General features: G+C 40.9%; 1 protein-coding gene across 7 annotated transcripts; it reads left to right on the top strand.

Moving 5' to 3' along the window:
• Nucleotides 859-12,454, top strand: LOC109718592. Of its 7 annotated transcripts, none has more exons than XR_002218477.1 (4): nt 859-1,209; nt 1,531-1,599; nt 1,782-2,041; nt 11,516-12,101. XR_002218477.1 is itself a non-coding variant. In XM_020244894.1 (3 exons), exons 1-3 carry the CDS (start codon nt 963-965, stop codon nt 11,665-11,667), a joined length of 468 nt encoding a protein of 155 aa, XP_020100483.1. In that variant the 5' UTR covers nt 859-962; the 3' UTR covers nt 11,668-12,101. The 7 variants fall into 7 exon arrangements, 4 of the variants coding, with proteins under 4 accessions (XP_020100483.1, XP_020100485.1, XP_020100484.1 ...); XR_002218478.1 differs by lacking the exon at nt 11,516-12,101 and adding an exon at nt 3,240-3,613 and having other exon boundaries at nt 1,800-2,041; XR_002218476.1 differs by lacking the exon at nt 11,516-12,101 and adding an exon at nt 3,240-3,613.

Below are 13,047 nucleotides of genomic sequence, written 5' to 3'. Positions count from 1 at the left end.
GTAACAAGCCAATCATTTTTTTTTTTTTTTTTACAAAACTATAATAAAAATATTGTTTTACAATCATAATGGGACATATATCTCTAAAAAAATTTTTTTGATTGGTTTGTCATGCCACGTCGCCAGTATAGCCGTTGCTTTTTAGAATTTTTTCTCTACTAGGGTTCCTCTCGGCTCTTTCCTCTCAGTCTCCGCCGTGAGAAATTCTACACTATCACACTTACACCACGTCATCAATAACAAGCCAATCATCTTTCTTCTTTTCATACAAAAGTACAATAAAAATACTTTTTTACAATCATGAAGGGATATATATCTTTAAAATTTTTTTTTTGATTGGCTTGTTACGCCGCGTCACCAAGATACCCGTTGCATTCTAGAATTTTTCCTCCTCCGCGCTAGGGATGTCAATGGGTATGGATACCCGAAATTTTATCCGAACCCGAACCCGAATGAAACGGATATATCCGATGGATATGAATATGGATTCGGATATGGATATCAAAAATAGAAATCCGACGGATATGAATTTGGATATGGATTTTGATTGTACCCAACCCGAACCCGAATCCGACCCGAACCCGAATTTATTTTGTATTATATATAATATATATATAAATATTTGATGTTATATTTGAATTTGTATTTTAAAAATTTAGATTTAATATAATATATTTTGAAATATTGAAAAAGAAAATAATTGTTTCGGGTTCGGGTTCGGGTTCGGGTTTCGAATTTTTAGTCGGATTCGGATTTGGTTATAGATTTTTAAAATCTGTCGGGTTCGGGTTCGGATTTTCAAAAATCCGCCGCAAATCCGACCCGTTTACATCTCTACTCGGCGCACACTCCCCACTCCCCCACTCCCCCACTCCCCGAATCGCTCTAGGGTTCCTTAATTGCCAGTCGCACGCCACTCTCACCTCCCTACTCGCGCCGGCCTCCTCCTACCCGAGTCGACGATGGCGGAGCGGACCTTCTCTTCAGAGGAGCTGAAACGCGCTCTGGAGGAGGAGCTGCAACGCTTTTCGGAGGAGCCCGAGAATGAGGTGGAGGTCAGGTCGAAGGTCGGCATCACGGAGGATGGAAAGCCGACAGTCGCACTCGGCGTCGAGATCCCGAACGCGACGATGGGGACGGTTCTCGCCAGCACAGCGATCGGCGTTGCGGCCTACTGCGGGCTGGCGTGGATTCTGCAGCGCGGACGCCGTGAGTGAGAGCTCTCTTCAGTCCTCTTACGACTAGCTTTTGCTTTTGCGTAAATAAAGTCGTTCTAGCTAGATCTAGGATTTAGGGGTGTAGTTTAAGATGTCCAAAACAGTCTATACTAGATCGGTGCAAACTTCTTATACTGCTAGATTACTTGGATATGAAATACAATTCAAAGGAAAAGAATGAGCAGCATAGACCTATTCTATTTTACCAGTTGATGGGAATTGAAGAGAAGAACCATTTGTATTTGGTAGTTCGTCTCTCTTCCTGCTTTCTATGATTCTTTCTTCGTCTTTTTTTTTTTTTTTTTTCATTCAGAATTTGCACATGCCCTGAAGAGATGCTTCGTCAAATTTCGTATTGCTGTTGCCTTCGTTCTCCCACTAGGTTATGCTTACTTGGACTTTATCTTGTTCTTCTTCTACGTTTCCGTCGAGCGAGTGTCGGGATATATTTTGTCATTAGTCGTAGATTTTGGTCACGATTTGTTTCCTTGGTTCCCAGTTTCTCAAATGCAATATCTACTTCTCACCTGTTCTAGAAGCTAAGATTATTCACCTTGGTTTTAGATCCACACGCAATTTCAGGGATCTGAATGCACGAGAGCAGCGTGATGGTAAGACGTTCGGATGGACGCTTCGAAAGTTTAACTTAGTTCTCCGGTGCTGTAGCAGAACAAGGAAAGAACCATTCTAACAAAGTCCTCCTTTGTGGAACTAAATCCTCTTTTGGCAGGATAATAGAAACTAGTGTAGGTGTTCGTTCCTCTTCAAGATCGCGAGTCAATGAAATCGTCGCGAAAATGAGCGCTTTCCTAGCTGTGTGTCGGGTGCGTATGAAATTTTCTCTATGCTCTTAATGTAGAGAAATCTTCTACGAATCTACCTACTACTCCCAACAAAAGAGAATTGCAGTTTCGAGATACGAAGATGATTGAGAGCCTCATGATGAATTTGCTGACTGAAAAAGAAAACTAGCAATGCTGTCAGTCGACTAAATAATAAATCCTCTTTTCCTGGAGTGATCAAACATTTCCGACCGTTAGTTTCTCTTATGGATAAAATTAGATGTGCTTGACCTGTCCGTGTAGTGCATGCAGTCTGGATTCTGCTCGCTATGAAACTTGCTATGTTCATCTGATGATCGAAAACTTGGTTTCTCCTGCAGCTGCTGCTGCTGCTGCTGCTGCTGCTGCTTATGCTAGAAATCTTGTCAGAGAAACCTATTCTCAGAATTTCCCAAACATGCACGGGTTTAGTAGATCTAACTAGGTTTTTCTAAACAATTTTGGAGACTTCGTAAGTTCGTATTGGTAGCGGTGCAACGCCAGGCCCGTGCGGTAGTGCAACGCTTGGGTGACGCGCGAGGGCCCCAGCAGCAAGCTGCTGTGGGGCGGGCCCCTCCCCCACAGAAAAATGAATTTACGCCTATCAGATATTAAACTGATGAGAATAGATACTACACTTGATCTTAGCCAAAAGGCCGAGAAAGGTATGAAGTCTACATTTTGAGCTGTCCTTCTTTTTAATTCCTAGATGCCTTTCAATGTGCAGTAGTTCTCTTTCTGGTGCGGGACAAACGATAATATCAAGCACACACTTTTTGGTCACGCATGCACTCTGCTGATTCATTTAAGTTCCGAGTCGTTTGATCTTACACTTGTATATATATAAGTTAGGAAGGAGATTAGAATTGAATGTAAGTTAGGGAATTGATTCGCAGGCACTAATTTAAAAACTTATGCTGCTCTCAGTTAATTGCCATAAATAAACAAAAATTTGCTGCTTTTTATATACATTCAAGAAATTTGGAATAAGAAATAATCTAAATGGAACAATGAAATAAAAAAAAAAATCAAATACAATCCGAGCTAAATTACGCAAAATTCTCTTTTTTATTTTTTATTTTTCACTCTGCATCCTCCAAAATGGTGCTCAACATCCTCCTAAAACACTGAGATGTTGCACTCGGAGTGCCAGAACTTTTCCTTTTTGAGGCCATCATCTGATCATAATTGTTAAATGCAGAATTCGAGGCAGATACCGTAGTAGTACTATAGAAGCAATATTCATCATCATTATAACCGTAATCATCATCACAAGGATGTTGCAGAGCATCTTCGACCGGCATCACTCTCCGTCCTATCTTCTTATTTGAGGAGGCGGCGGTGGTGTCGAGGGCGGCCATGTCGAGGCCGGAGAGTGCTCGTATTCGATCCTGCTCTGACTCTGATATCCCCTGGGCAGCAACCGATGTATTTGTGATGACTGTCGGTGTAACTATAGTAGTCTCTACTGGAGAAGGAATTCTACACTATCACACTTGCACCACGTCATTAATAATAAGCCAATCACATTCCTACTTTTCAAACAAAAAGTACAATAAAAATATTTTTTTATAATTATGATGGGACATATTTTTAAAAGAATTATTTTGATTGGTTTGTTACGCTACGTCACTAATATATCCGTTGTATTCTAAAATTTTTCCTACTGGAGGGGCATTTGACTAGTAGGTACAGTTGTGCTAGCCTCTGATTTCTTCTTTGAAAGGTATTTTTGTACTTTACCTTCGATATTAATATAAGCTCATGTTCTGACCAAACCATCTTTTCCTACATTAATTTTCTTTTGGATATATTTTTTTTGCCTACTTGTTCTAACAAAAGCAATTTTCCTCTTAGATCAACTGCATGTTGATGACTTTAATTTTGATTGTGTTTACAAAGTAACATAAGTTAAACAACCAACAGTAAAATATGCCATAATAAATTTAGAATAAAATAAGAAAATACATGCAACATACCTTCACCAAGTTATCTCAAACATATCTCTCACACATAATTGTTAAATCAAGCTACATCTTAATTATAATTTTGATATGAAGAATAATAAGTTCAAATTACAGAACATAATAAAAGTGCGTCATATAAAGTTCAACAAAACTTTTCATCATGAAGTATGCAAAAGAAAACGAATGCACTATACATTAGCCACATGTGAATATAAATTTTCTTACATGAATTCCAGTTTTTTCTTCCACTTCTCCACTGATTGAATATATTTTGGGCCAACTGATTACTAAATGCATTCCAAGCCTAATCAGAGTTGAATTTATAATTAAAATCTAAGACATGATTTTAATTTACAATTTGAATTTAAAATTTAAGTTATAACTTATAATCGAAATTAAATTTTAAAATAAAAGTTCAACACAAAAATTAGAATATTTATTCAAATTTGAATTCATAATTTTAATTTATAATTTGAATCATATATTAATTTACTCCTCGATCTTAAATTCGGAATTCAAATATGAATTCAAAAATTTAAACTAATATTTAATGAAAATTAAAATTTGAGTTTAAATCACAATTAATTGAATCGAACATTCAAATTCATAATTTGAATTCAAATTCAAACTGAAACTTACTATTGAAATTAAATGTAAATAACAAATTTAAATCTTAATTGAACTTGAAAATTTAAATTTTAAATTCAAATTTCAGTCAATAATTTAAATTTATAGTTGGAACAGTTTGAATTCAATTTTCAAATTGAAGTTCTTAACTAAAATAATTTGATCAAAATTTAAATTTTAAAATTAAAATTTTAAAATTAAAATTAAAATTTTAGAATTCAAATTTAAATGAATAAAATTTTAAAATTTAAATTTAAATATAAAGTCACAAATTTGAATTTAAAATTTTATGTTGAATTTTAATTTACAAATAAAATTCAAAATGTGATCATAATTTTAATTCAAATTTAAAGTGAAATTGAACTTTAAAAATAAATTTAAATATTAAAGTTGAGATCAAATATAACCTATTAGCTAAGATTTCTACTTGCAGTGATTTCCAAATTATTTGAGCCCAAGTCGAAAAAGTGAGATTTAATTGTAACTCACTTTGTCAGCCCACTTTCGTAAATTGACTTTCATATTTACTTTCGTAAACCAATCAATTGATAAGACGTGACTTTCTAAAAGTATTACTTTCAAAACTTCACTTTCGGCGAATCAAACATAAGTCTTTTTTTTTGCTGTAAATAATTAGTTTTACTATTTGGTTCGCAGTAATAAAGATACGCTCGAAACTTGAGTTATTTGAAATAAATAATTGATTTCGGCCTTCCCTGGACCGAAATCAATTACGGTAAATGGCTTGGTGGTTGGTACCCGAGGTTCCAAGTTCAAATCCTAGTTGATTCACATTTCCAAGTTTATTTCTAAATGAAATAAACGAAGCGGGTAGCGTGCTACCTATCTCTCAGAAAAGAAATTACAGTAAAAGGAGGTGAAGGAAAAAAAAAACATGAGTAATGCTATTATATTTAAATATATTTAATTATGGTGCTAATTATTTTTTTTACTTAATTTGCATATTTAAAATATGATAAAAATTGATTAGTTAAGTTCTAGTATTTTTTTTTTTAATTTAGTTTGTACATTTATTTAAAATATGGTAGAAATTGATTTTAATATCTTTATATTTTACAATTTTATTGTTGTATTAATTTAATAAAATTAATGTGTTACTGTTAAAAGAATAATTTAGTTGTTTTAGATTAAAATCTTTAATTATATAGAAATATCATTATATTATATTATTTTTATTTATTATATTATAACTTATTACATATTAGGTTATTTATTATTGTACATAAATTATAGTTTTATATTTTTTTATTTCATACCAAACAAACAATCAGTAAAAGCTGAAAAAAATTTATTTTCACAACTATGGAAACAAACATAGGGGGAGAAATATTTTTCATATAAAATTCAGTTCAACCTAAAGTTCAGTATCAGTAAAACAAACAAGTTCAGTATCAGTAAAACAAACAAGTCTTGAGCGAGAGGTATTCTACACTATCACACTTGCACCACGTCATCAATAACAAGACAATCGCCTTTTTTCTTTTCTAACAAAAGTACAATAAAAATACTTTTTTATAGTCATGATGGAACATATATCTCTAAAGAGAATTTTTTGATTGATTTATTACGCCGCATCACCAATATACTCGTTGCATTCTAGAATTTTTCCTTTAGCTAATTCACTTGTTTGGTAATCTTTTCTATAATTAATTAACACCATTTCGTACGCTGCATGTCACGCCCTAGGGTCCCTTTATAGGTGAAAACACAGCGGAATTTTTTTTTTGAAAACCTGACCCCAAGGTATGCCAGATTCGCCACAAATACAGGGAATCCACTGTTCACGCGGACAGAGTCTCCCCTGTATTTGCACGGCGTCGCGCAAGTACAAGATGTCCAACAGAGTATAACTAGGATACAACCACAATAAATGAATAGACAAATCTCAACATTCGTTCACAATTCACCAGATATTTATCATTCATTGTTTAAACATAAAATCACAACTATTAGTTAAAACGTTTTCAATCCGAAAACTCATTTTGAAATACTAAGTACCGAAAACCACGAAAAACCTTTTTAAAAGCTGTTTCCCACACGGAAACTCTTTTCTTTTAAAATGCGCTACCACGAGGGGTAGAAAACTATTTTCATTACACAAAATCCATAAGTTCTTTATTTCATTCAAAACCACATGAATTCGAATAACTTAAACCAATTGAACCATTGAAATATCAAAGCTATTACTAACAAAAGTAAATAGGGTAGGAACTAAACCAACAAACCGGGTCGGAAGCTCTATCAACCGCTACGAACGTGTCTCACGTCTCGTCTCAACCCTCACCGCCCACAATACCTGAAAAATGGTGGAAAAGGTGAGAACATGTAAACATGTCTCCCCTCCCAGTGGGTACCGCAAGCCGAAGAAGGCGAGGAGTACTCACCAGATCAGGAAGAGCTAAACAACAGTACGGATCAGTGGGAATACAGTAGCAATAATAATAAACGACAGAGATATATATATAAATGAAAGTACAACTACTGCTACTGTAATGAACAACTGAATGTATACATATAACAAAACTATAGTAGCAAGATAATGTAACGAAAGAACTAAATGTATACAAGCAACAACCGCTACTATAGCTATATGCGTCAACCAGACGATAAGTCCAAATATACCCAATTTGAAAACTGCCCTAATGGTCCGTAGACCTCAGGCCTGTGCCACAACTGCTCAACCTATACGTGATCCTCGCATAAAGCACCCGGATCCGAAAGGTATCTGACCCTCGCATAAAGCACTCGGGTCAGAAAGCATATAACCCTCGCATAAAGCACTCGGGCTCACGGGTTGGCACTCCCAACTACTTTTTCGGAAAAGAACATCCTCTTGCGGTGGCCAAACCGCTGGTGTTCGTGAAATGCATACAAGCAGTGGCGATCAATGCTGAATGCTCAATAGTAAGCCGTCGGCAATCAGCCGACAATCCTGCCCCTCAGGGCACACCGACCAATAGGTCATTGAACTGTAAGAAACACAAGTACCGATCGCTCAGGTCAACTAGGATGGAACCACTCAACATCCTCTCAAACATACGCAAGTACTGGCTACTCAAGGTCAACTAACTGTATACTCAAGAACTGACCAATAGGTCATACAATGTCACATCATGTATCACTAAAATCTGGAACTACAGTCAGCCACTAGCCGACAATCAAACCCCTCAGGGTACACCGACCTCAACGGTCATTGACGACAGAAGTCAAGGAACCGACACGAGATATAACAACCGACCAATCAAGTCACAGAAACAGATACAATGCACTGACCGACCAAGTCACCATCTCCCAGATAGTCACGAAACCGCTCTACTCTAGACATGATACAGGATATGTAGAACAGGCAAGTAGAGCAATAAGAAAACAGGGTATCACAAACAGATAAACTACTATACTCCTACACATGATAATAAGGATGAAAACATCTAAGTAGAGTATAACCAAACAACGTGGGTGCTAGGCTCAACATATAGTATAAGCATGGATAATAATAAGGAAGTAAGGGTAAGAAACCATCACCGAGCGTGCACTACTGTACCGACGTCGGATCGAAGTACCCACCTGTAAGGATGTCGCGTCTGTCTCCTGGCTGCAAAAGAATGTCAACCGGACCTACGGAGGGTCCACTGAGTTAATATATAATCCACAGCTAAGAAACACTAATATCCATGGAACTTGGCAGCAAACACAAGGCCTCTCATCGAAACGATTATCGTCGGCTAATCGTTCCGATCTGGGTTCCCGAGAGTGTCGATTTCGACGTCGGAACCCACCGTCGCTCACCTATCATCACCGAACTCACAAAATGATGATGGTGACTAATCAACAAGGCTTCGCAACAACTCACAGGAAAACCAAACCACGTCGGAAGAAATCCGACCTGAAACCGCGTTCTTTCGGCGAATTTTGCCGAAAAACGCATTGAAATCGACTCTCTGATTTCCGCAAAAACCAATGGATCATGGACAACCAGTCCAAACGTCACCACACACACCAACGCGCTGCCCACAGTAGCCACGAAGAACAAAATTGCATAAAAGTCCCTTCCGTTTTCCCAAAATCGCATTATTTCATGCGATTTCGACGCTTTTATGGTCCGCCAACCCAAACCAGAAGTCAATCAGCCAAGATGAGACACCCACTGACAGGTCTCGGCATACTGGAGGCTGTTCTCACCTTTCGGAGCACTGCCGGCCACTGTGGCACGCGCACGAGCGACGCGAACTTCAACGGAACAGCGCGCACAGCACCTAAATCGTGTCTAACACGCAAATCGGGGCATCTTAGACCCAAACGGAGGTGGCCACGATAATCGGCACTGAACAAGGATCATCGTGCTCACCTCCAGAAGACCCGAAGTGGCTTCAGTTCACCAAAACAGTGATCGGAACCCCAAGACAAGGTGCAGAAAGCTAATAAATAACTCACCGGAGCAAGGTGAGGCACGGGGCGGCCGGCGGCGGCCGGACGGCCGGATAGCCGGCCAGAGGAGGGTGCTGCCAGTGTAGGGAGGCCAGGGCGCGCGTCCGTCGGCCACGAGAGGCTGCGGAGGCGGCGGGCATTGATACCCTAGCCGCACAACCCGAGGAGAGCTTGGGCTCGGTCCGGCCAACAAGGAGCTCCGGCGGCGGGGCGGCGGTGGCGGGTGAGTGCGGCCGGCCAGGGAGGCCCGGCGCTCACGCCTTCCGGCGGCAGAGGGCGGTGGCGGAGATGCTGGAGCATCCCATGCCCACACGAGCCTAGCTCGGGCTTGGATGGCAGCGGCGGCCACGGCGACGGATGGGGGAGCTCCGGGGGACGGCGAGGCATCGTCGGAGGTCGGAGGGGGCGGCGCGGCCCAATCCAGCTGGCGGCAGCTCGCGAGCCTCGAGTTGGGCTGAGATCGGCCAAGGTAGGACCGGGTTGGCTGCCGAGAGCATGGTCGGCGCCGACGGCGCGCGGACGGTATGGGCCTCCGGCGGAGGTTGCCGGGGCTCCGGGGAGGGCGGCTTGGACGTCCCATGGTGGCAGCGACAGCACTAGGACGGAGCTGAAGCTCCACGATCAGGTTTAGCCAGATCTGGCCGCAGCCTGCCAGGGCAGCGATAGCGGCGCGCGGCGGCGGCGGGGTCCGACGGGGAAGCTGCCAGAGGTTGGGCCACGACCAAGGGAGGGGTCACGACGCGAGTGGATGACCTCTGGGTAATCCACGGCCAGGAAGGATGAAGAATAGTGGAGATGAAGGTGGAGAGGGTGGTTTTCCGGCGGCCGGAGCAGCTGCCGGCGGCCGGGGCATGCGCATGGCTAGGGCTGAGACCTGCTGATGCTACCTAGGGCATAGCTGGGGGACTAGGTCGGCCGGATCTAGGGTTTCCTGCATAGAAACCCTAGAGACATATTATATACCATATGCCACTTTGCACCAAAGTCCTCCAGAACTGGTTATTTGCAACCTAGTCCATCACAGCGCGAGTAAATCGCGTGTACGCACCTCCACGTCTGATCTCGCACGATTCGGTACATAAAATATCGAGGTTTTCGCAAAAATACCGTTTTGCCACTAAAAACCCCTCCTCGATCAACGTGTGACATCTAGCGATCCGTCCGTCGGATTTGCGAACGGATCACACCGGTGCGATCAGCACAACGGAGACAATAAACCTACCACTTCGTTTTGCCACGATCGGTCACGAATTCGCGACGAAACCCGTTCACTCTCTCCAACAGACAAGTGACACACAAATACATATAAAACATGTATTTTTCGATTTTCTCGAAATCCGTGCATCAAACCCAAAATCCGTCAGCGCCAAAGGTTCCAGAACAACTGAACCGATCGAAACGAGCTATTGGATTGCTATGAAAGGAGTCCGATACACGCCAGAAGCCAACTCTACTCCGTAGCTTCTCCGAAAAACCGGAGTTACTATTCACTTTAAGTCATCGGTTCTGATCGCGTAATTTCTCCATTCTAGCTCATTTTCTCCTGAAATTTGACGAGTGTTTATGTAATTAAATTATACACATAAACATCGTCAACAGAAAGTTTAGTTGGACTGTCAAAATCTCAGTCCTTACACTGCACTTCTTCATAATGTGCTGTTTTGTAAATTGCAAGAACAAAAGGACTAAACTGAGAGAAAACGAGCTTTTTTTGCAAATAGCTCCCTGATAAAATTTTATTTTAAAATTGGCCCAGTCAAAAATTTATTTGTAAAAATGGCCCTGTCCCTGCCACGCAAGCGCCACGCGGGCGGGGCAGGAGTTTAAGTTGAACACGGTGAATGGTTCACCGTGTCCAATACAAATATTCTCACTTAGCCAAAAGTTGGCTAAGCCGAGTTAGTTTTAGTGGACACGGTGAATGATTCACCGTGTCCAATACAACTATCTAGAACTTGGTCATTTTTTGGCTAAAACTGTATCAGTATTGAATATGGTGAATGGTTCACCGTGTCCAATATGATATTTGTATTGGACACGGTGAACCATTCACCGTGTTCAGCTTAAACTCCTGCCCTGCCCGTGTGGTGCTGACGTGGCGTTTGCGTGGCAGGAACGGAATCATTTTTGGAAATAAATTTTTGACAGAGCCAATTTTAAAGTAAAATTTTGTGAAGGGGCTATTTGCAAAAAAAACTCGAGAGAAAACGGTTATAAATAAGAGGTTGGGTTCCGTCTTGGGCGAGAAAGTGGGCCTCCGCTCTGGGCGGCATTTAGCGGGTCGGGTTCTCTCTCTCGGAGCGGGACCACCCGATCCGCCACGCCCGGAAAGTCTATATATATACTGCCCAAATTCCCCTCTCACCAGCCCTAAATCGTGTCGGCTTACCATCTCTTCTAAGCCTAACCCTAACCCTAGCACTGCTTCCCTCCGCAGCCGCAGCGAGCGATGGAGAAGGGCGGCGCCCCTGCCGCTGCCTCGACGAGCCCGAAGGACGTGGATGGTCTTGTGAAGCGCCTGGAGGAGATGGAGGCACGGACCAAGCGCCTCGAGGACGCGGTCGAGGAACATCGGAAGAAGCTGCGTGAGTCACATGATTCCCTTCGCACGATGAAGGACGCCGTGGTAGCAGAGCAGGAGCTCAGGAAGAGGACGGTGGATGGTTTGCTGGAACTGGAGGAGAGGCTGGACAGGGAGAAGCTGGCACGTGCATACCTTCAGCGCCTTTTTCGGAAATCCCGTTCCTAAATTTATCGTCCTTTTTGCTTGTTTAATTATAGTCTCTATTTATGTAGCTAGTCGTCTTGCATTTCTTCCTTCTCGAAGCTTTTGCCTTTTGCTCAGGACACCGTGACAGGGAGAAACGGCTATATATAAATCTTTTGCTTATAGATTCTCGTGATTGATTACTTTTGACTTGTGCAATTTTCTTCTTTCCTTTTCCTGTTTTATTGAGTTTCAGAGAGAGATTAATTTGCAAGCTTTTGCGAGTAACAGAAATTTTATTCTTGCAATTGTTATACACGTGCTTTTGCAGTACATTGTTTGGAGAGAGATCTTACCAGTGCTTTGTTTATTTATTTATTTATTTATTTATTACTGTGTAATGTTCCCTGACCCTTTCCTCAGCCGAGGATGAATCCCAGCTAATGATACTAGAGAGTCAGGGGATGATGAATCCGAGCTGATGATACTAGAGAGTCGGGGGATGATGATATCGTTGCTGAATTTGGGTTAGTCACATGGATTGATGGGAGAGAGGAGAGAAGTGGGGAAGGTTTTGGTGTTGTATTCCTACCATTGGTAAAACTGTATAGAAATTACCTCCCTAAAAATTTTGATTTTGCTATTTTATCTTTTAAATGTATTCAATGATATCCTGTTAGCAGCTCTTTTAACTCTACAATGCGCTGTTCGTGTTTGGATTTGGATAGCATGGTTTGTGCGATTCATGCAACTATAAATTTATTGAAGTAAACAATTAGCTTAAATTTTGCGGCTGGAGAGTCATCTAATCACGTAGGTCGAACAAAATTAATGTATTGGAAGGTAGAATTATATATAATTTCGGAAGGTTGAATAGTTCAGAATCAAAATGGAGTGAAGTTTAAAAATGTAAGATTTATACTTTTTTATCTATTCCATTCATGAATCCTTAATTACAATGCTTATCGTTGGGATGGTGTAGTATACTTTACTAGGTAGCATGTGCTGCAAGTCCAGCTGTCTTCTGGGGCTTCTAAGTTCTCTTTGGCTCCCGATGAGTGGTTGTTTGCATGACTAGCCCTTCAGCTACTACGTTTTTTTTCATGCTGCAAGTGGTTTTAGAAGTGGAGCTAACGTTATTGCATCCAGGTACTAAGTATAATGGTACCTTATGCTTGCAGGCGGTTCTATTTGAATGCATGAATATTTTATCCGGCATATCTCCTTTGTATTTGGTAGATGAAGAGGATGATCAAACATAT

Source organism: Ananas comosus, linkage group 12, assembly GCF_001540865.1.
Source record: "Ananas comosus cultivar F153 linkage group 12, ASM154086v1, whole genome shotgun sequence".
Taxonomy (NCBI): domain Eukaryota; kingdom Viridiplantae; phylum Streptophyta; class Magnoliopsida; order Poales; family Bromeliaceae; genus Ananas; species Ananas comosus.
This window is presented reverse-complemented; position numbering and strand designations above follow the sequence as displayed.

Bases quoted from the DNA above. Each gene is read 5' to 3' on its own strand.
- LOC109718592 (XM_020244894.1), top strand. From the start codon at position 963: ATGGCGGAGCGGACCTTCTCTTCAGAGGAGCTGAAACGCGCTCTGGAG. The intron at 1,210-1,530 runs GTGAGTGAGAGC...TTTTTCATTCAG, and splicing joins GATTCTGCAGCGCGGACGCC to AATTTGCACATGCCCTGAAG. The intron at 1,600-11,515 runs GTTATGCTTACT...TTCCCTCCGCAG, and splicing joins TGCCTTCGTTCTCCCACTAG to CCGCAGCGAGCGATGGAGAA.